This window comes from Sorex fumeus, unplaced genomic scaffold, assembly GCF_029834395.1.
Source record: "Sorex fumeus unplaced genomic scaffold, SorFum_2.1 ptg000014l, whole genome shotgun sequence".
Lineage (NCBI taxonomy): Eukaryota > Metazoa > Chordata > Mammalia > Eulipotyphla > Soricidae > Sorex > Sorex fumeus.
In genome coordinates, this window is record NW_026606071.1 from 19,083,156 (window position 1) to 19,110,996 (window position 27,841).

The window sequence follows — 27,841 nt, forward strand, 5'->3', positions numbered from 1 at the left end:
AAGGAACCCATGAAAATGGGCAAGATTACTTTCCTGACTGGTTTAGATGAGGCTGAACATCTCTTTAAGCTGCCTTCAGTAAATAACATAAATCTCAGTACACCGAAAGAGTCAGTCTTCTTATCACAGATCCCAGGTGCTTACCTAGCCTGTTTGTTTTCAGTATGCAGATCTCAGGTACTTAGCCTGTTTGTTTTCAGTATGTAGAAAAGTTTTCTGCTTTGCATGTTTTTCCTGTAACTTCTTTATTGATGACCTCACTGCCCTTTAGAGGTGTGTACAGTCGGACTGCAATAAAAGATCTCAGGGCACTCTACCCTTGTCACAGGGTCCGAATGAACCTGTGATCTTCCGTGAAAATAATTTCTCTTGCGTTTCTTGTCTCAGTGCCTCTGACTGAATATTCACACAACACACTAGTCTTTATATATATATATATATATATATATGCATATATATATAAAGATATACACTCTTTATATATATATTCTGTAACATCTCACATTACTTTTTGATGTTTATTCAGACTTTCTTAAAGTGTTTACAATGAAATTCTTTATCTTATTGCTGGCAACACTCTACAAACCCACTTAGATCTAAGCATTCATGCCAAACCTGCATAACAGTATTTATTCATTAGAAAATCTGGCGGCTAATTTATAAAAACCTACAAAGAACAGAAGAGCTGATCTTCATAGTAGTGTAACTGATATAATGAAAACAAAGACAGGATACTGATAGCTTCAAATCTTTAATCTTATCTGAAGGTTTTTGGACTTTAACACAAACAGTGATAACCATGTGTGATGTAGATAAGAGAACAAGCATCAAAGAGCTTTTTCTGTTAGAGTCTAATAATTTCCAAATCTAGTTTCTTGGAATCAGTTTATAGAGTATCAAAAGTAAGTTGCAGAGTAGAGGAATAGAGTTGCTTCATACTTCCTGAATCTTTTCAAATTACTGACTTTAGATTTTTCTTTTGTTCTAATTTTGGTAAGATCTAGCCTATATATATATATATATATATATATATATATATATATATATATACATATATATATTCTCACTCTAGCCTAAGAAAATAGGTCTGTTTACAACCAACTATTGTGTTTTGGGGTTGGTTTGGCAAATAGAAGTTGTTTTACATACCAAAAGCAACACAATGGGAAAATTTAAGTAGGAATATCTGTGCAAAGAACTGGGACACAAAACACAGGGAGACAAAAGAAAAGTTCAGATACTCATGTTTATTATCTGATTTACATTTGACAAAGTAAAGGTAGGTGCACAAAGAGCTGTTTGACAACGTCCTAGGTATCAAACAACAGTATTTGTTGGGTGCCCCAGAGGGCACTTCTGCCCCTCCTAGGTGGTTGGGCAATGTAATGCAATCACACAGTGCATACACTGTTGTGAAATTTGACAAGCCTGCATGCGTCTGACATCAAAGATGCAAACTACTGATCACAAAGAGCTCTAGTTTCAGATGTCAATGTTAGTAATACTAAGTATTAGCTGTGTACTTGAATGCTCAGAAAAAAAGAACAGGCTTTGAATACTGTACAAAATACACCTTTTATTGAGAACAGGTTCTTGTGAGCTGCCTCTAACTTCCTTCCTTAGCCAAAGTGTGTTATTCATGTTAAAGACATATAAAACTTAAAAAAAATCCAAATCTACTTAGGTTATGGTAATTAACTTGTCAGACCTATGTGTAAGGCTATTTTTACATAAGATTTGGGTCATCATAATTTAGAAAACCTTTTAATTCTGAGTTCTGGAAGGTATCACCCTACTAGATAACAGGATACTCAGAAATACCTGAGGTATAATCACTGAGAACCTTTTTGGAGAAAAAGAAAATACCAAAGTTTTCTATACTTCCATAATGTTACATACAACTATAGAAAATATGAAAATGGGAATAGTAGTAAACAGACAGAGGAAGAAATTGCTGTAAGGCTCCACAGTTTGCACACAATTTTGTTATAATAGAGATTCTCAGGCTGTATCTAAAATGATTTTAGGTGGAAAATTTTAAAATGACAGAACCCAGTTTCAAAAAGGATTCATCAAGAGATAAGCATGCACCGACAGGAAATTATTGTGCTTCTGGTGAAACATCACTATCAGTTCATTTCAAAAACCTAAGTCTGGTTCTCTTTAATCAGATGTACTTTTTGGCTGTGACTATGTCTTCAACTTTATGAGGCAAACTGATCACGTTAGCACTGGTTATAAGAAAGTGGACTAATTATATGGAACACTCCAAAATCTAACTTAATTTTAAGCCACTTAAGTGACATACATAAACCTGGAAGTTTAATGCATGGTACTACTCTCTGGCCCTCTATCTCACGACTTTTTGGTGTTACTCAGAAACTGGAAACAGGAAGATAGTTTTTTTAGAGAACAACTAAGTTTTAAGAACTGGCAAACATAAGCACCCCAGTATTTTTATAAAAGAGAAACTTAAATACTATTTTTGGAAAAGTGAATTGGGATATCTTAGAAACTGAAACATGAGCCATCCTTCTGACATTCGGCATCACTTACTCTGGGCGTGCTTGGATTCTGACCATGTCTGTCTTCAGTTTATTAGCCGTAGCTTTGATTGATGAAATTTAGAGACAGAGGAAAGGACACTGTCGTTGGTGTTAAGAACATCATTTGGAAATGTTTATAAGAAACTCTAAACAACATAAAAAACTAACACTCCTACCAGTGCATGCACACTGCCTTTTCTATTCTGAGCACAAGTTCTTGGTGCAGGAGAGGTATCTTAAAGGTGAGAAGGAAGAAACATTTTCTCTGTGGATATCTGTGGGAACCTCAGAAGCAAATTTCTCATTAGATATCTCTCAGAAAACTGACTTTCAGTTTCAGGACAAATGAGAAAGCATGTGCGAACTCAGCACCAGAGAGATGATGTCATATATTCCACTGAAAAATAGTCACTAGTTTGCTCCTTCCCTCATTTCATAAAAAGTTATGTCTGAACTGCTCTGTCTAAATGAAGACCTGCCTTCTGACAAGGGGCAGACCTTGATCAACAACATTCATAAAACAGCCGCTTCTTCCTTAAACATTTGCATCCTAAAGAAGAATGCTGAAATCCAATCTAAGTTTTACTTTATCATTTTACAAAGCTGGTTAAAAAAGAAAAAAAAAATCCCAGAGAAAAAGCAAAAGATTTGACTCTCCCATTAAAAACGGCTATTAATTCTAAAGATATCAAGAAAAAGGCAGAGGAATTTTAATTTTATCTTACATTAAAAAAAAACCCACAATCAAGCACCTGGATTTTATTTCAGCTTATAATAATTTAATTTGCCTGAGAATTTTTGTGCAAATACAAGTAATCTTTCATTTAAAATATGCATAGCACACTTTGGGAAAAGTTCAGTTGCAGTCAACTTTCCTTACAAAAAGTTTACATACATAAATACATACATAATTTTCCTAATTCCTATTGATTGCACTCTGGTTACCTGGGATTGCCTTCCAGTTTCCAAGGAAATTTGAAAACATTTAATTATATTCATATTCCTTGGCCACTGCACTTGTCCAGAAGAAATGCTCTGAAAACAAGTTTACTGTGTTCCAATTCACACATTTTTTCCTTCTTAAAGTAAAACCCTCCCACCCCTAAACACATGCTGGTTTCTTTCCCCGCTTTTTTGGATGTTGTATAAAAATACAAATTTAAAACATGAACTTCCATAAATCACAAATACAAAAGGAATATGGGAGTGTTTGGGTTCCCAGTGAGTGGCTCAATGGCCTGAAAAGAGCAAACAGGGAGTCTTCACTCTTTAGATCTCATGAAAAAGGTCAAACTCCCTGTTTGCTTGCGCAGTGAGTAAGCCATCTGACAGAAGTGTAATTTCACCAGACAGGAACGGGGCAAACACAAAAGCCACCTCAGTGTGGTCTCAGTGACAGACTGCCATCACTTCTGCAGCCTTCCGGAGATGCAAAGCTGCTCTGGTCCTTTTCTCTTAATTTTTTTCTTTAGATGGGGAGAGGGCTCCAAGTAGTGCTCAGGGTGTCAGGAGGCCTTCAGCAATACTTGGCCAACCAATTACCTCAGGTTGAAGGATACGGCACTGCTTGGGTCCAATAGTGCTTGGGGGTGAGGATGAGGTCAGGGGTTGGCACCAGGTGGTGTGTGGGGCTCCAGAGCTGTACCTGGTGGTGCCGGGGAAGAGGGGCATGTGGTGCTGGAGCCATGAGCCATGTGGGGACTTTAATTGAGGTCTTGTGCATACACGCACATGCCCCGGTCTTTGATCTACCTTCCCTGGTCCCTCATTTTCTCTTCTCACTCCCTAACCTGGGCTTTCCTTACTTACACTTACTAGAAACAAATGTGCATGCAACAAGTTCAGGACTTTTAGTATGTTTCAGTATTACGGGATTTATGTTCTAGTGATTTTATTTCCAAGACAAGAAAACCCAACTGGACAAATACTTAAATCTTTCTTCCAGTCTTATCTCCAAAGACTCAGGGTCATTCATCTCTACTTTCTATTTAGCAGGCTCCTTTCATTAGCACCTGATTCCAATTCTCTTTTCCTGCTTCCCTTTCTCACATTCACAACCTTCTGCAACCTTCTTTTTCTTTCAGAATGGACCACCGGTAGTAGTGCAAAGCTATCCTTCATGTGCTAATCTGCAAAGGAGGTGGGTTAACTGCTGGTCCTCAATCCTCCTTCAGAATATCCATTTTGGGCGAGGGTGTGCAAACTGGAGTACCAAAGCTACCCATCATTACCGGAAGACTCTGATTCCTTCTCAGTCCACTCAACAGATTGCTACCTGAATTTAAATAAACAGCAGAGCCTGGTCTTTGAAGACCAGTTTCTGCTTCTTGGCTTCTTCCATTTTCCTGGACATCAGGAGTCTTGACCACTCTGGCAATCCCCAGTCTCTTCAGTCTATCTACTAAGTTCATTTTCAACTGGCCAACATCAGGAGGGTTCCGGGAAGGCCTCAAGCCATACATCTCCTGGAGGAATGTTTCAGCTGGTCGAGAGGCCAAAAAATTTTCAGAGGTATGCACTCGAGGTTCAAAGGGCAAAGGAGAAGGGCAAGGTGAGTGAGATGGTGAATTTGGAGGGGTGCAAGGGATAGCTAGGGCTTTAGAGAGAGGCAGAAGGACGGGGCTCTCTGAAATGGGGCTATGGTACACTTTAGCAGAGATGCCTCGTTCTTGTAGGAGTTTGGCCAAGCCCATGGTGCTGCTAAAGGTTATAGTGGAATCTCGTCGGTTGGTGATGGATTCACCAATGCTGAGTCTATAGGACATGGCTGGTGAATTCACCGCTGTGTTTGAGGAACTGCTACTGCTACTTCCACAGGAAAATGAAGGAAACCCAGAGCTAAAGAAAAAAAAAAGAAAGAAAGAAACGAGTAGGAGAGTTAGAAACTTTAAAAACATCTTCAAAATAGCATTTAAAGTATTTAAAGTCACAGTATTTACATTATCCTTAGTAAATACAGAACAGGTAGCACATTATTAACTATACGCTATTATAAAATAGATTTCAAAGGCAAGTGTTGGATATTAACCCTCAGTGTTTTAGGTTTCATCAGTAAATTGCCCCCTTTCCTCCTCCCAGAGAAGCTTAACATGCTCTTGCTAGCATCCTTAATTTAGTTAAAGTTTATCTTTAATCTTTCCTTTGTATTTTACCTCTCATAGTCATAGTATACCAAGTCAGTCTTGATTACTTGTTAGTCAAAACTTTCTGGTAATTCTGAACTTCGTATCTGTACTGCTTTGTATTTGAAGTGCTGTGCATTTGTACCTGCTTTTTAATTTCCCCTGTAACCTTTTTATATTTTATTATAGAGCAATGTTCTTTGATTAAACACAGAAAGACCATATAATACAGCTGATGGAAGTGTCTTTGTTTAGGGTGAAGGATGGACCATGCCTGATAACAATAGTTTGTCCATTGTCCATCTACTCATTCATCCTCCAACATTCCATCCACCTATCCATCCATGCACCCAAGCATCGTTTAATGCAATGAAGCCTTGAGAAAAACTCTACACTTTGGCTTGCATGAGCTCGCCTGCTGAGAATCACCTATGTCCACTGTCACACTTTGATGCCAGAAAGCAATGAATCCTACAAAAAAGAAACTCTGCATGTAGAACCCTCTCCAACTCTGATGCATGTGTCTAAACATTTGGCTATTTTAGCCTGTGTCTTTCCTTTGGAAAAAATAGTACATATAAGCAAAACAACTTTCAATGAGATCCGTAAGTCATTCTAGCAAATGAGTGGGCCCAAAACCAGTTTGATCCTGTAGGTGGTATCAGTAGTGTGGACAGTCTTGTGTGAAGACTTCCTACTCAAAAAGAGCTATTTGGCTAATTCTGGGTATCACCCTAGGTTATTTACTGACTGCCCTTGGATCAGACCCTTGAGCCTTATATGTGTCAGTTTCCCAATTTACATGATATATCCACTTGCTCCATCAATTTCAAAGAATTATAATCAAATGAGAAATTACAATGTGAAAAGATGCTAAACTCAAAGTATCACAGGACAATAATTAGAATTCTAGGAATAAAAAAACAGAGTTGCAGAAAAGAAGGTCTCAAGTCACCCATTCTCTTACCTGGGGGTAACCTGAGTGATATCAGAAGGATGTAATATCCTACAGGTGGTGAAGGTGTAGGTTGAGTTTGTGCCTGAAAGACACTTTCCTGGATTCAAGGTTGCGGCTGAAATAGAGATTTTGGAGAATCAAACACAAAATTGAAAGATTAGGTTTAATGGTGTAAGAAATTCATGATTATTAATAATAACATCAGTCTGTTATACAAAACTCTGTATCTGAAAATGAAAATTACATAAATGTTTTATTTAGTATCCATCGTTTATACATCTCCAATGTTCTCCAAAGTGGGTAACAGCGCCCTCCCCACCCCCCAGGTCTGATTCATGGGGTAAGTAGCAACTGGGGGAGGGAGCACTTTCTGTTTGCTTAAGGAAGGTAGATTTTTCTTGGGGCCACCGAATAATTTTCTTTTCCCTAAAAAAGGGCGGTAGGCCAAAATTAGCTTGGGAATCTCTGATACAGTCTAATCCGTTAGTATTTTAAAACTAAATCAAAAGGCTTAAAAATGGTACAGAAGAAAGAGAAAAATACCTTTTGAAATTATACTTTGAAAGAAAACAATATCTCATCCTATCTTTCTAGCTAAGCTCTCTACTTTAGTGGTTCTTTAACCACTAAATCTAGTGGTTCTAGAAGAGTACAGTAAACTTTTTCATAAATTGTTGAAATGTTTCAGCAAGTTGTTATAAGTTACAAATAATTAACCAGTCATTGAAAGAAACATCAAAACTCTCATCATTCAAATCTGTTTTACAGAGTTCAGTTACTGTGTTATCTGCTCTTCTGTATTTACTAGAGATCACAAATAACTACTGTGCCTATTTTAAATACTTTAATGTGTGGCCACTCAAAGTCTACAGGTCAATTACATCCCCAGTAATGCTGACACACATTCTGACCTTCAGCATGTATTTACAATTGTTCTTTGTACAGTTGGTACAAAACCACTGTGGCAATATTATTGGCTCTTCAATACAAATTGAGGCACAGGCACCAAGTTATAATAGTATTCTTCACTGTTATCCACTTGTATATTTGTTGTTGTTTATTTTGAGTGGGCTGCATGAGGCAATGCACAGGGTTTACTCCTGGCTCCACACTCAGGAATTACTTTTAGCGGTGCCTGGGGGACCATCTGGAATGCTGGGGATTGAACCTGGGTAGCTACGTGCAAAAGCAAGCTCCCTACCCACTGTACTATCTCTCCAGCCCTGTGTTACTATTTTTTAAATAAGTCACTGATTAATTTCACTGATGCAAATTTCACACCACACAGTTTTTGAAGAAGCAGCAAAAATTATTGATTCTCACATCTTCTTAATATTCTGCATGATTAAACAGAAAGTGAGCAGTTAAGCCCTCTATAGCCTGGTATGTTCCAAAGGCCATCTAGAGGAACAGTACTTGTGCAACTAAGTAAATTTTTTGTTGCCATGAATTTTTTTGGCCACATCCAGCTGCATTCAGGGTTTATGTCTGCACTCAGGGATCACTCCTGGTGGTCTCAGGGGGTCATATGTAGTGACTGGGATTGAGCAAGGGTCAGCTGCATATTAGACTAACACCTTACTGGCTGTATTTTCTCTCTAGTGTGTTGAACTGACTTTGTTTTGTTGCCACACCCAGAAATATTCAGAGCTCAAGGGGACCATATTAGGTGCTAGGGATCAAACCTGGGTAGGCCACATGTAAGGCAAGCACCCTACCTGCTGTACTATTTCTACAGTCTTGAGTTGAAGGTTTTTAATGGTACTCCACTTTCACTTGAAAGAACAATGAACAAACTATCATTACTCAGACACAGGTATTTATCAGAAGTTTTCTCGCAAATAAATGCAGAGTGGCCAACTTCTTAAAAAAAAACAACACTGACAGTGTTTCGCTATCAGTGATGAGAATTTGACTTTTCAAATGAAAATAAGAGTTCTGGAAAACTTATATCCACCATAGAACTTGAACGTTCCCTAATTTAATGATTTTCTCATAAGATGTTATGATTCTAGCTATTTTGTTTGTTTTGGAGCCATACCTGGTAGTGCTCAGAGGTCACCCCTGGTGGTGCTATGGACCATATGTGGTACCAGGATCAAACTTAAGTTGGTTGGTTATGTGCAAGGCAAGTGCCCTGCTGTATTACTTCTCTGGCCCTTTGATGTGATTTTTAATATATAATTAAATTTGTCAACATACCAAAGATCTGAGTAACTCAGTGAATTAATACTTTCCAAACAAACTACACATGATGTTTCATTCATGAGGGGGCAAAAGGTGCTTTCAAACTGCAGGACAGATCAATAGATTTTAATGTTAACAAGATATGAGAAGCTTACTGATAAAGCTTCAGATACTACACAGCTATAAATTTAAGGGATTATTACTTATCAAATTTTGGTGTAACAACAAAGAAAATCCACAAATACAGAGGAAGCAGTTAAAATACTCTTTCCTAATTCCAACTACATATCTAGCCGAGGTTGCATTTTTTTCCACTTTTCAGCCAAAACATGCATCCCAGGAGACCAAATGTAGAAGCTGATGAGAATCTAGTTATTGTCTATTAAATCATAAATTACATCAGCAATGCTATAAAATATAACTTATCACTACTTAAAAAGCTGCTACTTATGAGAGTTAACACGCAATTATTATTTTTATCACGGCAGAGCCTGGCAAGCTCCCCGTGACGTATTCGATATGCCAAATACAGTAACAACAAAGTCTCCAATGGAGACGTTACTGGGCCCGCTCGAGCAAATCCATGAACAACGGGAGGGCCTGTACCTTTACCTTTATTATTTTTATGTGAATTATGTTTTTAAATTTCATCAGTTTTTATTTCTAGTATGGTAATTATCAATAGATGCAATCCACAAAAACAAGCTCTCTGGAGTTCTCAGTGATTGCTTTTGTGGGGCAGGCAGTATCTGGGCTATCCCCAGAGGTTCTCAGGGTTGCTCCATGCAGGGTAAGCATTTAACCCCTGTACTATCTCTCTAGCCTCTCTCAGTGTTTTAAATATAAAGATCTCCTGAGCTGAAAGGTCCGCAAACCACTGACTGATCTTCTCCTTCTCTGCCCAATCTATTTATGTAGATTGGATAAGATGATGTGGAGATAATCAGAAGGTTCACTAACACTAGAGATTTTTATTATCTTACAGTCAACACTGAGTACACCTAGTGATATTTATGCAGAAGAAGCCAGCTGATCACAGAGTAGGCTGGACTGCACAAAGTACTACTGGTTAGCAGCCTGTAGTCAATCCAGTTCTCTTCTCACCTGTAACCTGCCCACCTGCTGAAGTGATGGGCGGTAGGAAGATTCCTGTTACTGGCTCGGATACTGAAGGTTTCTGTTCCACTTGAAGAGGCTGCTGAACCTGGAACATGATGCCTTCCTCATCATCCTCTTCTAAATCTGAGAGGTGATAAACGGCATCCTTGGGTAACTGGGTGAAGCCTTTAGTGATGACACCTGGTCTTGGATCGAGGATGGTTCCTAAATTTGGTTGAGCAAGCTGCTGCCAGTGGTACAGAGTTTGTGATCCTGAATGTGAGAGAAAAAAAGGGAGGAGATTTCATGTTTTATTTTGATTTATTCTTTGTTTTTTGGGGCTATTCCTGGCTGTGTTCAAGTTTTACTCCAGATTCTGTGATAAGGCATCACTCCTCTCAGTGCTCTGGGGCTCTGGGTTATCCCACTTACCTGAGCTGCTATATGATCTCTCAGCCAGGGCCATGTTTTAAATTCCCCACAAATATTAAATTCTGGAGCAGATGCTACAAATTAGATATGTAGAAAAGTGATAATAATAAAACCACTATGGGGCTAGAGCAATAGTACAGCAGGTAGGGCATTTGTTTGCCTTGCACGAGGCCGACCTGGGTTTTATTCCCAGCATCCCATATTGTCCCCTGAGCACTGCCAGGAGTAATTACTGAGTGCGGAGCCAAGAGTAACCCCTGAGCATCGCCGGTTGTGACCCGAAAAGTCAAAAATGAACAAATAAAATAAAACCACTTATTTGAACTAAATATTTTGGTAAAATTTTCAAATGAAAGTTCTCTATGGACAAGATGTTGAAGGTCTGAATCATAATTTCAAGAGTCAAAATAATCTAAAGCAGGGATTAAAAAATCCAAACAACACTCTTACTGGGAACTAGGATGCTGAAGCAATAAGGAAGAAATACACTTCAGAGGCGGGGTTGCATTTTTACAGTGGCCAAAAGTCAGTACTCCTTTGTCTTATGAACACTGAAGAAAAACTCCAGGAACTAAGGTCGAAAGATTCCCTAAAATTTTAGTGGACTTCTGTCTCTTTCTCCAACTGTTTCATCCAGCTTCTTTCTTTTGGCTCTTGGGACAGAGCAGGAAAACAAGAATGCTAAGAGGAGGATATGGCAAATCCTGGTGACTCTTAATCCTAAATATTTTAAACAAGATGCAATAACTAATTACGCCACAGCAATTTCATTCTAAAAATGGCATTGAGAAACTTAAAAATACCTGCACTAATCTTTAACTAAAAGAACTGATTTATAGACTCTTAAAGGGGTCCTTATAGATTACCTATTCAAAATTGTGTCTATTGAAGGCTTAGGATAACATCAGAGAATCACTTGAAGATTGCTAAAATTTCACACACACAAAAATTATTTCGAATTTGAGTTTTATCTTAAGAGAGACTATAAAACTAAAATGAACATAATTTAAAATAAGAAAGAAAAGAAAAGAAAAAAGGAAAAGAAAAACAGAGACCTATAGACCTCCAGGGCTGGAGAGATAGTACAGCTAGTAGGGCATTTACCTTGCACATGGCCAATAAGGCTGACCGAATTTGATTCCTCCGCCCCTCTCAGAGAGTAGAGAGCCAGGAAAGCTACCGAGAGTATCTTGCCCGCACAGCAAAGACTGGCAAGCTACCCGTGGTGTATTCGATATGCCAAACATAGTAACAAGTCTCACAATGTTACTGGGCCTGCTCAAGCAAATTGATGAACAATGGGAGGACAGTGACAGTGACAGACCTTTAAGTAGATGACACTTCCTAGGTAAAGACAGACTGGGAACAAGTATTACACCTAGGTTATTTTTATTGTGATATCTAGCATATACCACTATCATAAGTAACTGCTGTCAGTGACATCTTTAGCAAAGGACAAGAAAAGAATTACTCCTTCTTCCTCACATCTGTATACTTAACATCAGTAGGAGAAATTAATAGCTAATGACTTAGAGAATGCAGACCACTTCATTCATTTTCCATAATGTGCTAAGTATCCTAAGTCTCACTGTTTGGGTGAAAGAACATTGTAGCACATTATGGAAAAATGAATGAAGTGGTTTGCATTCTCTATACATCATGCTCTTACAATTTAAATAGAAATCATATTTTCTGGGGAAGGGAAAGCCAAGATGCAATAAGGATAGAAAATAACCCTTACTGATTACCTTCTAGGGGCTTGACAATTTGCAATTTTTCAGGCATAAATCCTCGAAGGCAACTGACAGTGCTGAGGTCGGTGATTTCTGACTGGTTGGTGCAGAGAGACACAAGACTCTCTGGAGGGGTGTCACAACCACTAACCACTTCTTCTTTCTGGTCAGCCAGAACCTGAATCTTCCGCTCCCATTCTTCAGCAAAGAACTGCTTCTCACTCAAGTAGTTCTGCCGCCGCAGACTCAGGCGATGCAATGCTGTAGTCAAATCACTGTCTGCAGAGGGTTCTGACTGATCTTCATTTTGGGTGTTCCTAAGGGAAAATTACATTTACTCATTAGATCTGAGCTCAACTGAAACCTTTTCCTTCTATAACAGTCACTGTTCAAGAGACTAATCTGTGTTTTTTGGGCTTTTCTTTCTTGAAGGTATTGGTAATACAAAAGTAATGATATCAAATCAAGATAACCAATCACTGTATCACTGTCATCCTGTTGTTCATCGATTTGCTCACGCAGGCACCAGCAACGTTTTGATTCATCCCTGTCACGAGCTAGCGTAGCCCAATGACATACTGGGGGCTCTTTCAGGGTCAGGGGAATGAGGACCATCATTGAGCTTCCCTCCCTACCCCGATCAGTGCACCAGCAGCTGAAGAACTCTGGAAGCCAGCCACAACCATGCTAAGACCACTCTCCACATGCTCAGACGAACCTCACGCATGAAGGAATGGCAGAGGAACCCAGGTGTGCGGGACCCGGGGCTGAGATCTCCAAGCCTGCTCGGATTGGGACTGGGCTCCTCCACCCAGATCCCCCATCTTCTAATAGCTAGACATTTACACCCACCAACTGCCGTGTAATCCCATCAACAGCCAAGATCCAGAGACTATAAAACCAAGCTCCTGGAAGCAAGCACGCGACCGACTTCTTATTGTCTATTTTTCGCTCTTAGAGAACTCGGCAAGATAACCAATATTACCGATTATTCTATCAATCATTTTAAGTGACTTCAGATAGGCGCTATAAATAAATAAATAAATATATTTATATAAAAACATGACCCTCACACACTGTCACTGTCCTCCCGTTGTTCATTGATTTGCTCGAGCAGGCCCAGTAACGTCTCCAGTGTGAGACCTGTTGTTACTGTGTTTGGCATATCAAATACGTCACGGGTAGCTTGCCAGGCTTTGCTGTGTAGGCGAGATACTCTCGGTAGCTTGCCAGGCTCTACAAGAGGGGCAGAGGAATCGAGCTTGGGTTGGCCATGTTGGCCGCTTGCAAGGCAAACGCCCTACCCACTGTGCTATCGCTCCAGCCCTCACACACATGCACACATATATACATATGTTTGGTTTGGGGACCACACCGGCAAATGCTTAGGGCTTATTCCTGGCTCTATGCTCAGGAGTATGCTCTATCCTTCCTGAAGTGCTTTGGGGACCATATGGCATGCCAGGGATTAAACATGGGTTGGCTGAGTGCAAGGCAAGTGCTTTTCCCCCATACTATCGCTACAACCCCAGCACAAAAATACTATATTACTGTTGTTTTTCACCAACTTTTTTGGGGGGACCACACCTGGTGATGCTCAGGGTTCCCTCCTGTCTCTGTGCTTAGGCATCAATCATGGCAGAGCTTGTGGGACCATATGGGATTCTGGGGATTGAACCTGGGTTGGCTACATGCAAAGCAAGCACCCTGCCCACTGTACTATCTCTCCAGCACCTCACCTAACTTTTCTGATTCACTTTATTTACAAAACCAGACACAGTAACAACAAAGTCTCCAATGGAGACGTTACTGGGCCCGCTCGAGCAAATTGATGAACAACGGGAGGGCCTTTACCTTTACCTTTACCTTACACATATAACCATCTATAAATTCAGAGTAAGTAGTTGAAAAAAATAATTACATTTCATTCAATCAGTGATCTCACTGATTGCAAGAGGTAGGAAGAAAGAAAAAAGTAAACTCCACGAAGAAAGAAAAAAGTAAACTCTAACATGCTACTTAGTTGTTGCAAAACAAAATTAAAAATATGTAGATGTGAAAATGTTGACTTTGAACTGCACAATCCTCTATAAATATTGTAAACATGTAAAAGAAATTCAGAATTGTAAATACTGCATTTTCAGTTTTGCAGTATACCTTATTTTTACTTTTCCAAACATGTTTGAAACTAGAGGTATCTTACAATTGATGGCAAGTGCAGGAATTGCTCTTGGCTACTATGTATCAGTTCACAAAGATTGATGTTTGTTATATTTTTTTCCTGAGATAACCTACAAAGCCATTGTGAGTTCTGAACATGCTCACAACAGACTGTCAACACAAACAGGACAATTATATCTGCACTGATAAAGTTTCTCTCAGATGCCAAATAAGAATTCTTTCAAAAGCCATCTGCTGACTTTTAAATGTTGCCATTTATTCCCCAAATGTTCATGAAATCAACAACCTGTCTTACAAGTAATACAGAGGACACAGTTACTGAAAACTGACAGGTCCAGAAGGCCCTTGGGATAGCACAGAGCAAGGCAGGAGATCGAATATGGGAGCCTTGCACATGATCGACACAGGAAATAGAGTCACACTCATGATCTATGTTTCTTACCCTGGATTCGCCTCTGAGTTGTCTCCCTGGTTCAGGAGCATTTTGTCCTCTGCCTGTTGTAAACCAGACTCAAAAGGCTTTGCTGTCATGATGACACTTGAACGGTTGGAGCCTGGAATGGGCAGGACTGCATACGGGGTAGCACGGCTCCGTGTGTCATTGGCAACCTTGACAGTGTCAAATACCCGTTTCTGCTGGACTCTGTCAAGACACAAGTACTCATTACTGCCACATGCCATATAGGGTATGGCTCCCTAAGCCCCCTCCCAAGTCACCCCCCCGCCCCCCCCGCTGACTGATGTCTAAAATCAAGAAGTCATTAGAAAATACATTTCAGAAGCATAGAATTTTCTCACAGAAGAATTGCTATGAGGGAAAAACTGAAGAGTAAGCAGATTTGCTATTGAATCTTACCACTCTGCATTGTGGCTTTAAAAAAAAAAATCCACCCTGATGGCTGAGTAGCAATGGATGTGACCTGGACTTACTTTTGCTTATAAACAGAAGATTCTTCATCCAAACTCAACTTTTTACGCATGGTTCCCTCAATCTCAGCTGCCAGGGATTCCTAAGAAAAAAAATTAAGATTCCTACAGTGATCATGTTAGACACCTGTATGGAAAAATTAACTGTTGTTAAAAAATTAAGTCTTTAGAATCCCACACTTTTGGTATAATAGATAACAGAAAATAAGAAAATAGTCATAGGCTAAAATTTAGATGGAAAAGAGATGTTTTGGAAATGTATCTTTTATATAAGAGCCAACTACTTTTTTCATAATAGATATTTACAAGAAAGCAGTAGGAAAACGATGTGATAAATTGAAAATAACAACAAATAGAAAGTCTGAAAGGATTATGAACCAAATACATGCATATGGATGTGAAGTATGGATGGAAAGATAGACATAGATGTTTTTAAGTTCACACTGATGTAATTAAAGGAAGAAATGAATGAATAGAACAATTTTTTAAAATTACCATTTGATAGTTACCACAGTAATAACTCTAAACTATAAATAACTGAATCAGGTAAGAAATCATCAATAGGCGCTCAGATCGTGGTTAAAAGTTTGATGAAGAATGGGATATTAAACAGTCTCAAGAATCTCTTCAGAAAATGATAACTTTTTAAGAACAATATCTGCAGATACTATCCTTAAAAATTTTCATGACTGTAAAGTTAATTAGCAAAGCTAATTCAACTACTTATTCATAAACAACAATTAGCTTTACAGTGGTAAAGATTAGCAGAAACTACTTTGACTAAGTGATTGAAGTTAAACTGACAGTCATCAATAATGGGAGAGAGACAATGCATGACACCTATTTATGGTGGACCTAGGCCCAATTTCCTTAGGGTTAGTTTCATAGCCTTATAATAAATCTGAAAGGGCATCAGTTAGATGAAAGGCTATAGTAATTAAGAGGACTTATGAAAATTGATGTTGATATATATATATATATATATTAAGGTCTGAATCAATAACTGGATTCCAGAAACAAAGACAAACCATATTACCTCTCTCAAGGTGCTTAACCTTTCCAGGAAGCATATCACTTTTACAAACAGCTACTCAAACAAATTTCCTTAAAAATGTAGTAACTTTCTTAGTTCCTTACCCCAGAAAAAACTCCATATGACTGGGAATAAAGATGAGCTGCAGGGCCAGATCTACTACGAAGTTCCTTTATTTCTTCTTGGGATTCATGTAACATTCCCAAACATTCCATATTCCTATCTTGTAACTCATGTAGCTGAAAGAAAAGAATGGCAAATTAGGTTATCTTACTAGAAATAGTAATGATTAAAAGAACAACAACAAATCAAACCCACTGAGAAAGTATTTCTATACAAAGATGCTGAAGCAAACTAAGGAGGGTATATGCATTTCAAGTTGCCAGAGTTAAGGAAGTCCTGACAAGAATTACACATAAACATAATTTCCTTAAAATCTGAGATGTAACATAGACAACCTTAACCATTAATCAAAATTTAGTGCTTCAACGACCTTAAATAAACTTCGAGCGGGAGTCAAGTTAGATTCAGATGATGTATAAACCAGCTCCTGGAATAACTGCTTTAGTTATTACTTTGATAAGAAAAAAAACTTCATGTACTGCAGTAAAAGGGGGATGCTTCGATTACCCTTAATCCCAGTGTTTAGAGAAGAGGAGGACAGAGAAGGAAAGAAATCAAGAGGAGAAGAGAATGGGAAGTAATGGGTGAACACACATCAGGATTCCAGTTATACTGGTGATATGGGTGAGTGGTACAGCCATGTATCTGAAACACATACTCAGCAAAACTGAAAACATGAGATCTAAGCTACAAGCACTGAACTGTGTAATGTGCTTGTCAAGCTGACAGATGGGGATGGGGTGGGGGTTGGGGTGGGAAGGGAATCTGGGAACACTGGTGAAGGGAAGTTGACACTGGAAGTGGGATTGGCACTGAAATATTATATACCTAAAACTCAACTATCAGTAACTTTATAAATCAGAGTTCTTTAATTAAAAAAATCCAGCTGACTTTGAACAAAATGACATTACTGAGGAGCTGGTTCTTTGTAATATGTGTTTTAACACATTAATACATATGCTGGACATAAAGAAAATCTTTCAACTGTTAATGACAAAATTAAGTCTACAAAGTTCTATATATATGACGATGTCAGAACACTCAGTCAGGACAAATGGTATCTTGTTCCTTTCCACAATTTTCTTTATAGGTAGATATGTAAGCATGTTAAAGAGGACATACTTTTTAGAATACATTTTAACTTATGAATTGCCACCAGTGTGATATATAGACAGGATCATCAATGTCAACAGGCTGGGACAGTTAAATGTGAAGATTATAGGTTCTCTCTGGAACTGCCTAGTTAGAAACTTTTATGGCTAACTGAGAATCTACATTTCAAACTCTGCATATGCTAAAGAATCACTGAATTATATCTAGCACACAGAACTGAATGTAGAAATTTAGAGATCTTTCCTATTTCTCCTAAAAAATACGAATTCTTAAAAACTACACAGTAGGTAGGGCGTTTGCCTTGCATGTGGCTGACCCGGGTTCGCTTCCTCCATCCCTCTCAGAGAACCTGGCAAGCTACTGAGAGTATCCCGCCTGCATGGCAGAGTCTGGCAAATTCCCTGTGGCGTATTCAATATGCCAAAAATAGGAACAACAAGTCTCACAATGGAAACATTACTGGTGCCCACTCGAGCAAATCGATGAACAACGGGAGGACAGTGCTACAGTGCTACCTTTTGTTTTAACCAAATAGGTGAGATGTTTATTATTTTCTTTCCCTTTATTTTTGAAATTAGGATAAAAAAAGCTTAGTACTTAAAATTCCGTATTTTTACCAATAAATTAAATTTGGAGTTCTATTTATCCTGAAACATTGCCCGATATAAGTGAACAGACAGAAATTATCTTGTTTTAAAAAACTGTTGGGTTATTAGTTAAGGTAAACTGGCATACGAGTCACATATTCCTAAATAATTTTTAAGAGTAAAGATTTTCTTCCTATTAATCAAGAAGGACAGCATATTATAGTTTTAAGAGACTGACTTTTTAAAATGCTTTCCTTTTTAGATCTCACAGTTAAAATGACTGTCTTTTGTTATTTTAAAATCTGGTAGTTCCCTTAACAACTTTTACTCATGAAAACGAAAGAAACTTTTCACTTCTTTCTTTCCACACTACACAAGATAACAGAAGATATCATTACCTCCATTGTCAGTTGTCTTTGGGCATCTTTGGAAGCTTGGAGGTGAAGTCTCAGTTCTTCTTTCTCAATCACATGCTAATAAAAACATTAAAAAAAGACATATAAAATCTTCCCATATAAAAATATAGCCTACTTTCTCTTGACAACATCTTAAAAAGTTCCTCTCAAGGGTCTAACCTAGAAACTAATCATTCAAAAGTCAAATAAGAACAATAAAATAAGCAGAAATACTAAATCCATCAAGGTGTTCAGAGGAAAATGATCACGAGTCAGTAATTCTACCTCAACCTTCTGAGAATATTTTATAGATAGAAATAGTGACTCGAAAGTAGTCATAAACCATAGGTAATGACACTGAGATGATTAAGACAATCACAAAAGCACTTTAAGAGGGCAGGGACTGTATTTTTTGCTTAATGTATCTAAGCAAATGTACTTTGTCAATGCTTAACAGTATCTGTTGAATGAATGAACCTACTTCTTTAAGTTTGTGCTGAAGATCTACAATCTGAGACAAGAGAGAGGAGATTTCTTCTTGGTATCTGAGCAGTTCATCACTCTTCCCAGATAATTCTTCAGTCATTCTGGACATCTGAGCATTTGTTTCACCTTGGGAATAAAATGAAAAATAAATGGTAGGTGGTGGGTCAAATGCTATTTGATAACAATTGTAGATTTTAAAACACAACTTTAAAAAACTAAATTTAGGGAAAAATAAAGATTCTTTAGAAAGACTTATGTTCAGAATTAAAGAAGAAGAATGAAATCAAAGAGAGATGACTCAGAGGCATATGACTTAAAGTTTTAGTTATAAACTTTTTGTGAAAAGAAAATGAACAACATTTCTTTTTGAAGAGGGCATGTGCATCAAGCCAATCTTTTCCCCTCTCCTTTGATTTTTGGGCTATATGCATTGGCCGTGGGGCCTACTCTTGACATGGTACCTGGGGGACCATGCAGTGTTAGAGACTGAACCCAGGGCTCCTCAAGCACAGCATGTGCTCTAGCCCTTTGAACCAGCTCCCTCTTTCCTCAATTTTTTTCTCTCTTTTTAAGATTTTTTGTTTTGGGGAGCGGATGGGGGTTGGGTCACACCCAGCTGCACTCAGAGCTTACAACGGGCTCTGTGCTTAGGGATCACTCCAGAAAGTACTTGGGGGATCAAACCCAGGTTGGCCACATGCAAGGCAAGCAACCTACCCGCTGTACTATCTCTCCAGTCCCTCCAATCTTTTTCTTTATGAAGAACAAGACAGCTGAAAGGAGACAAGTGAATTATATATCTTTGCAAATACCAAGACATAACCTCATTGATGTCTCTGAGAGCTCTTCAAGGACATAAAAAAAAATCCCAACAAGCAATTTAGTTTGTTTGTTTAGAATACAAAAACAAATCTAACAAAGAAACATTTCAGGGTGCTGGAGAGAGGGTACAGTGGGTAGGGCGCTTGCCTTGCATGTGGCTAGCCTGGGTCCAATCCCTGAGCCCTCCTGCCTTCCAGGAGTGATCCTGAGCACACGGCCAGGTGTGACTCCCAAACAAAAACAAACCAAAACATGAAACATTTCCAGAATGAAACAGTTACAATCATTTAATGATACTGACCTTTTTCTATATAAAAGAACAACTTTTTGGAACACCAGGCACACAGAATAGGGTCTCTAAAATGATCCTTAGAGAGAGATACCACAGCTGAGGCATTTAGGCAGGACCCTTCTCTGGGCTGAGATCTCTGGAGTCTTCTCAGCATGGGGACGGGCCAAGTTCTTACCCTGACGGAAGGCCCAGCACCCCAGTGTCCTCCCCCCCCCCCCCGCGATATTCCAGTATATACATGGTCCAGCTCCACACTAACGTTGGAGAGATGCCAAGCTGCTTAATAATTTCAGTTCCACAGCTCCAGGGGCAACATCTGCAAATTTCATAGTACGGATAGCCCAGCAGGGGCACAGTGAATCTTATGGGAAAGTTGTGAGGAAGCCCACTAAGCTCAGCGAGTGAAAATAGTAACACAAAAGGCTCAGTGAACACTTAACAGTTTAGTAAATCATCGGACAATAACTTTAGCAACACCACTGTGAGATATATGTTGTAACAAGCAATATAAAGTAAATTATATTGAGCCTGCTAAAGAAACAGGTTTGGAAGGAGTGGGTGGAAAATGGGGTACACCACTGGAGAGAAGTTTACACTGGTGGGGTGGTGGGATTGATGTTGGAACACTGAATAACTGAAAGTTGTTTTATAAACAATTCTGAAAATCATGATGTTTAAATAAAGTTTCAAACATTAAAAAAAAGATTATAGCTCAGTGTTATTGCAAGCACATACATAAAAAAACTGCCCCACCCCACCCCCGGAGTTTCATTGAGGAAATACACATTTATTTCATTTGAAAACTTTGACATCGAAATACTATTGGCAAAACTATTTCTCAGTGTCATGTGAAACTATTTTAAAATTGACAGAAAGTCTGTAACATTCCAAAGGATAGCACCAAGGAGGCAGGAAAGTCTGTAACATTCCAAAGGATAGCACCAAGGAAGCATTGAATTCTGGGCGAGTCACATTGCTATTTTTTTAAAAAGTATAAAAGTGGGTAATGATAGAAATGAAGGGAAAGTTTTATTTATGTTACTTCTGTTCTTTACCACTGTTATTATAAGAAGGCAGCAGAGTAGTACAAATAAATTGATGTGATGTGATAATACCTTTCTTTCAAAGTAAAAGGCATACTTTTACAAAGTAAAACAGGTATACCTTGGTTTCACTGCATATTGCAATTCTCCTTTTATAAACTGAAGGTTTAAGGCAACCTGATATGAAGCAAGTCAAAGGAAGGTATTTTTTTTTAGAGCATGCACTCACTTTGTGTCTCTGTGTCATTTTCTAATTAAGGTAGGTATATTTTTTCGAATACTTAATAGATTGTAAAATGGTTTATAACTTTCATCTGCACAGCAAAACCAAAGAAATTATCTAAAGTCACTTCAATTATTGTGATATTAGCTTTACTGTGATTTGGAAGTGAACCTGCAATACCATGAGGTATACTTGTGTACTTATAGAGAAATTAAATATTACTCTCTAATAAAATCAATCTTTGTCCAAGTGATTTATTTCTAAGAGTTATTTTGGCTAATATCATGTCAAGCCAAAATATTCCAGACTTTACACATAAAATCAGTTGGTACTTAATAACTCTTTCTGAATTGTTAGGTTTTATGCCATTATAAGACTTGACTCTGCCATTTACCAGTTTTCTATCTTTGGCAAATCATATTCTCTATAAGATTATTTCCTCATCAACAAAACAGAACTTTTGCTCCTTTCATTTTAATATCCTATAACTCATTTATATGACTTTGTTTAGTAAAGATGGCAATCTGAAACAAAGATGTTTATTAAAAGTATAGATGGTGATTTTATTTATTTTTAAAATTTTGCTTTATTGGGTTTATTTTGTGGCCACACCAGTGGTGCTCAGGGCTTACTCCTGGCTCTACACTCAGAAAATACCCCTGGTGGGCTCAGGAGACCAAATGGGATGCTGGAGATTGAACTCAGGTTGGTGAGTGCAGGGCAACTGCCCTACTCACTGTGCTATGGCTCTGGCCCCCAGATGGTATTTTATTTACAGTGTGGACTGAAGGCAGACTATAAGATTTTCAGTAACTATTTAAACCAATTTCTTGAGATGCTTGAACTCATTAATCTAATTTTCTGATTTTAGCAATGCTCTCCGAAGAAAGGCTTTGCCCTACCAGAGAATGAACCTGCCGAAGAAAAGCCCTGGCGGCTGCACCCACACCCCACCACTGCAGCCACACCAAGGGTTCAACTCCTCTCTTTCATGAATATTCACTGCAGGGCAGCCAAACTGCAAATAATTTCAGGTACCCGGTGCCCAGGCTGAGAACTCCGGTGTTTTTCAGAGTTAGGGTGGGCAACTTGGCCCAAGCCCTACTTTCTGCGGCCACCACCATGTCAACTCATTGGCCCTGACCACAGATCCTCAATACTGAAATTCCAGCAGTAGCACACCAAGTTAGACGGAAAAGTCACGCAGGAGCCCACTAAACTCCACAAACAGTAACAGATGGTTCAACTAGCAACAAACAGCTTCAAAATTCTTAGACAAGGACTTAACTGACTCCTCCCACCCCTCCATAAGATGTAACAATTCTCACATAAATTAATTTTTTGTAATACTTACAAATGCTGGAGCTTTGTTACCTAATCAATTTTAATTCTAAAAGTGTATTAATAATTGTGGCTTTTTTCTACATTAAAATAAATGAAACATTAAAAAGAAACTTACGAAGCTCTTTAACACAGTCATGGACGAGCTGTTGTTCCTTCTCTTCGTAGGTAATAGTTTCTGTCTTTATGTGACAAGCCTTCAAGAAAAAAGAAAATTAGTAAGTAATAATATCTTCTAATGATTCTATGGTATTAATTTTTTAAAAAACCTCTCATTTTCATTTGAAAATACAAGTTCATTATTTACAAACAAAAAACCAAACAAAACTGTAGAAAATTTTACCAGAATTTAAGGGTATAAAAAGGGATATGACAAACAACCTCCCTTCATTTCCTTTTTTAGTTTTTGTTTTTGGGTCACACCTAGTGGTGCTCAGGGCTTAGTCCTAGTTCTGTGCTCAGGGTTCACTTCTGGAGGGCTCAGGGGACAATATGGGATGTCAGGGAGCAAACCCAGGAAGGACACGTGCAAGACAAGCACCTTAATCCCTGTACTATCTCTCTAGCCTCTTCCCTTTATTTCTCTAGGGGTCATTAAAACAAGCTTAGTCTATGGCCATACCACCCTGAACATACCTGATCTTGTGTAAAACATGCTTGATCATTCCCTGGGTCCCTTCCTTTCCCATCATACATCTCTGTACTTCTAATTCCGAACCTAAGCTAAGATGCCCCCAACAGAATTACTTTGACTCCCTCTCTTTGTACAAGCTCAGAGAATTTTTTAATTATTGAACATAATTAATTTCTTGGTTTTGATCCACTGCACAGGATAAAATCTAGGCCTCCTACACATAAAGCATGTGCTCCAATCCTTTGCTCTTTCTCCTTGGATCACTGACAGAGTTCTCACATGGTTGCAATTATATACATAAATAGTTATAAATATATGTAAACTCCATAAGATATAGGCTTTCTCTAGTTCACCCATCACCCTGCCATTATCCATGGCTACTAATTACCCACTATCTATTTTCTGGTTTCATTAGGATTTAAATCATTAAAAAGAAAAGGAAAGACATGTGCCTTGGCTGCTACCACCAATTAAAGATCACCCCCAACTCCCCAGGATCTGAAGAGGTAAAAAGCAAATCCTCAGTTACAGAGTATTTCATCTCAATACTACCTTGGATCTAAGGGCCATGTTCTCTTCTTCCAGTTCCCTGAGCTTTTCTTGCAGCATGTCCAGCTGCAGCAAACCTTGAGATAAGTTGAAGGATTCATTGAATCGAAGAGGTGTAGAACAGCTGGAATCAGTTTCACTCTCTTCGGAAGCAATGGACACAATTCGAAGTAACTCATCTTTCTTGGACAGCTCATGCTGCAGTTGATTAACCTGCAAATTAAAAATGCTTGCAATATAATTTGTTCCTTATTTCCCATTATTTACATGTAGTATGGCTTCAAATTCATGGAGCAACTGTTTTTCATCATAAAACAAATTTATACAATCAGCTGTTACGTTTTACTGACTAGAGTAATAGGTACTTAAAAATAGCATTTTGGGGGGCTGGAGTGATAGTACAGCGGGTAGGGAGTTTGCCTTGCATGCGGCTGACCCTGGTTCGATTTCTAGCATCCCATATGGCCCCCTGTGCACAGCCAGGAGTGATTCCTGAGTGCAGAGCCAGGAGTAACCCTTGTGCATTGCTGGGTATGGCCCAAAAAGCAAAAAACAAACAAAAAACCCAAAAAACATTTCCATAATAGTATAGTTAAAAGCAGAACAAAATTAAAGAAACTTTAAGGTATCAGAATAGATTATGACTTCAAATTCGCCTCCTATGCCTTGTACTTCTAAGCTGTGTAACTCTGCAGGACTTCGAAACTACTTCCAGACAACATTTCCAATGTAAAGGCTCAAATTGTATTAAACACACTGCATTTATAAAAGTACAAACACGTTAGAACAAAAATTTGTCAAAATATTAAAATCTAACCAGGCTATTAAATAATATTCAGTTTTTATAGGAACTAGAGATCTATTAATCATGGGTATACACTGTTTAAAACAAAGCAGCAAATAAAACACACACACAAAGGGGTGAGGAAAGGGTTAGAGTCTAGGCAGGGAGTCACCAGCATCGAGGCCTGAAAACAGGCTTTTACATTAACCAAGGTAGAGTCATACAAGCACTCCCTTGTACAAATCAGTTCAATGACTGACAAAAAGTCAGAATGCACTGGTGCTGTTTGCCTAGTGCCATCTCTTCAGAGATGCCAAAGAAAATAATTTCATCATTGCTTAAGACCTAATTGTTTCAAGCTGTAAAAATGTGATCACAAGCTTACTTGATCAAAGGCTTGTCCCAATTGCTCCTCCAAGGATTCATTCTGCTCAGATAAGACATGGTTCCGCTTTAAGAGAGCTTGTCCAATTCGAGCAGCTAGCTCCAGATCACGGTCCCTCTGTTAAAACATTAAATACACCTTCTTTAAGTCACAAAACATTAAAAGGGATTTTAGAAACTATGCACTCAATTTTGCTCAACTCAATAGAATGTCCTAAAAAGCACCATCAGAAAAAACCATTTTACTGCTCAAACACCACAATAAACACAGGGCCTGGTACATAAGTGATACTTAATACTGGTCATATGTTAACCATAAAGAGGGCATTTCTTTTACTGGTATCAACTGTGATTTATTCATCATCTTATTATTACAATCCAGTAATCTTTGAACATATAAATCTAGGGGATTAGAAAGTCAATATTATCTTTAAAAATAAGGACAGGGCCTAATCCACATGAAACGCCCAACACAATTTTGTTGACTGTATTTGCCAATCAAGCATGATAGTGATACAATACTGGGTATTTATGATATAAAAAATGTTTCAACCAGGGCATAGTATTTGCCAGAGGCTTAGGGGAATGCATAGTTAGGAGACCTGTTGCCAAGTGCGACATAAGTGATAATGTGAAATAAAAAAGGGGACAAAACACTAAAAATTGAGGTTATAGGGTTCTACTCAAAGTACAGAGAAGAAGGGATTCTAAAGAAGCTGATAGTAATGATGCAGGTAGGACTACAGAAAAGGCAAGAATTACTCTGAGTAGACGGTGATACTTAGCAAAAAGCACAGGGCTCTCATCTACATTGTGACAGTGAGAACTTTATTACACAGAATGGGAAACTGCCAATTTATGCCTGCCTTATATACATGAGTACAGAATCTACTTAAATTCATTACTGTAAACAAAATTAGGTTTTACTGTTTTGCTTCACAACACTTGAAAACAGGCAGCTAATCCTCACGTTTTCAAGGCTCATCACCTCATTTTTAACATAGGCTAAGTGGCCTATATAAACTCACTAGGGATCTTAGGTAAGAGGGGAAAAGGATGCTTCAAATAAGAGGGGCAGGCATCCATAAGGTCAACTAAAGTGAAATACCAAGAGAGACCTCTGTAACTGTCAACTAGAAGAAGTTCACTATCCATATGAAAAACATCTTGGACAAAGTAGGCTCAATTCATAGCCTAAAGTAAAAAGTAAACAATTGCAGGTATTGATCTGTAATGAAGCTACTTCTAAACACATAGCACTGCTCCAGGGTAACAAGAAGATTTAATAATAATAAAAAAAAGTTTTTAGAAAAGAAACAGAGACAATGATGGAGTGCTATAAATTGGCACTTTGGGTCTGGTGCAATAACATTGGATACCTAAAACATATAAATTAACACTTGTGAATCATAGTACCTCAACAATTAAAAAAAATTTAACTTAAGTTCGATCTGTGGCACCAATCCTCAGAGCCTGTCAGGAGTGATCCCAGAATGCTGAGCCAGGAGTAAGTTCTGAGGCAAGGCTGGTTTAACCCCAAAACAAAAAATAAAATTAAAGTAAATAAAAATTGCCCTTTTTGGACAGGGAGGCTAACCAGCTCGTTTGTAACAACAACGGAAATTGAATCCTCTACTTTAGGAAGAAAGTTTTCTGTTTTGGAATGCTAGTTGGTTCCCTAATTATTCGAGTTGTAACAATCTTAAGAACTCCTAAAGAGCAAAGACATAATCATTTTTCACTTGATTTCAGCTTTTTTGTACGAAAGAAAGAAAAGATAAAATTCCTACCTCTGCCAGGAGGTGTGTAACCATATCAATGTCATTGTAAGTTCTGGTCATCTGCTCCACCCTATCTGTACCTAGAACTAAGAAGGTTAAAACCAACTGTTTATAAGATTTAGGTACAATACAGGTTTAAATATTCAAAAGAATTCAAATATAACAACAACCCAGACTTTCACAAAAGTTACTCAGGCGAACAGAAGTATACGTTGAAAAAAACTGAGCAGGTGGACTGGGGCTGTAGCTCAGTGGTAGAGCACATGCATCGCACATGAGGGTTGGGGTTTGACATTCAGTGTTCACACACGTGTGTGGACACACAGAGAGAAATGAGTCATGCATTATCTATCCAGGAAGCAGGCCAATTATTACAAACAAAATCTCATTTGGGAAAATAAAAATACATGAAAAAAAGAGAAATGGTTGCTGCATTAGACACCCAAGAAATAGTTCAAACAAAATGTACATCATACAACCAATGAAGAAAGCATCAAAGGATCACAGGCAGTCACTGTCTGACTCTCGTCTTCCCTCAGTGAGATTAGAACTGTGATCTACTCATACTAGAGAGTGTGAGATGGGAAAGCAGGTTAATCACCAATTGTATTACATCCAAACCAATATTAATACACTGACAGGTTATGGTGCTACCAAGCAATCTAATTAGAACTTTGTTGTGATTATCCCTAACACTATGATAATCTACCATGTAAGCTAGTATCAATAAATAAGGAATGGGATTTGTAGAACCTCTATTTATTAATCTTTGTTTGTTTTTAGGCCACACCTGGCAATGCTCAGAGGTTACTCCTGGCTCTGCACTCAGGAACTATTCCTGGCAGTGCTCGGGAGATCACCTGGAATGCCACAGATACCTGGGTCAGCCACATGCAAGGAAAGAGCCCTACCTAGGTACTATCACTAAGGCCCCTGAGGTTTGTAGAACTTTTAATATTTTTGTTATGAGTCATAGTCTCCATAGCTTAATTAAAGGGCCCCTCATTTTTTTTTTTTTTGTTTTGGTCATACCAGCAGTGCTCAAGACTTCCTCTTGACTGATTGCT

At 38.3% G+C, this 27,841-nt stretch overlaps 1 protein-coding gene across 4 annotated transcripts in view; it reads right to left on the minus strand.

The window, feature by feature from the left end:
* Positions 1 to 1,227: 1,227 nt before the first annotated feature.
* TRAK2 (trafficking kinesin protein 2) overlaps positions 1,228 to 27,841 on the minus strand; it is a 67,918-nt gene continuing 41,304 nt past the window's right edge. For 2 of the 4 annotated variants that reach the window (XM_056111575.1, XM_056111573.1), the window contains 13 exons: positions 26,784 to 26,854; positions 24,995 to 25,111; positions 23,829 to 24,038; positions 22,761 to 22,839; positions 18,917 to 19,047; positions 18,439 to 18,513; positions 16,322 to 16,456; positions 15,188 to 15,267; positions 14,700 to 14,900; positions 12,092 to 12,393; positions 9,918 to 10,184; positions 6,636 to 6,741; positions 1,228 to 5,384 (listed from right to left, as the gene is read on the minus strand). In XM_056111575.1, the coding sequence (XP_055967550.1) occupies positions 4,706 to 5,384; positions 6,636 to 6,741; positions 9,918 to 10,184; positions 12,092 to 12,393; positions 14,700 to 14,900; positions 15,188 to 15,267; positions 16,322 to 16,456; positions 18,439 to 18,513; positions 18,917 to 19,047; positions 22,761 to 22,839; positions 23,829 to 24,038; positions 24,995 to 25,111; positions 26,784 to 26,854 (2,453 nt within the window). In that variant the 3' untranslated portion in view covers positions 1,228 to 4,705. Of the gene's footprint in view, positions 5,385 to 6,635; positions 6,742 to 9,917; positions 10,185 to 12,091; positions 12,394 to 14,699; positions 14,901 to 15,187; positions 15,268 to 16,321; positions 16,457 to 18,438; positions 18,514 to 18,916; positions 19,048 to 22,760; positions 22,840 to 23,828; positions 24,039 to 24,994; positions 25,112 to 26,783; positions 26,861 to 27,250; positions 27,268 to 27,841 lie in introns of those variants that run through there. The other 2 variants (XM_056111576.1, XM_056111574.1) reach the window with 2 other exon arrangements.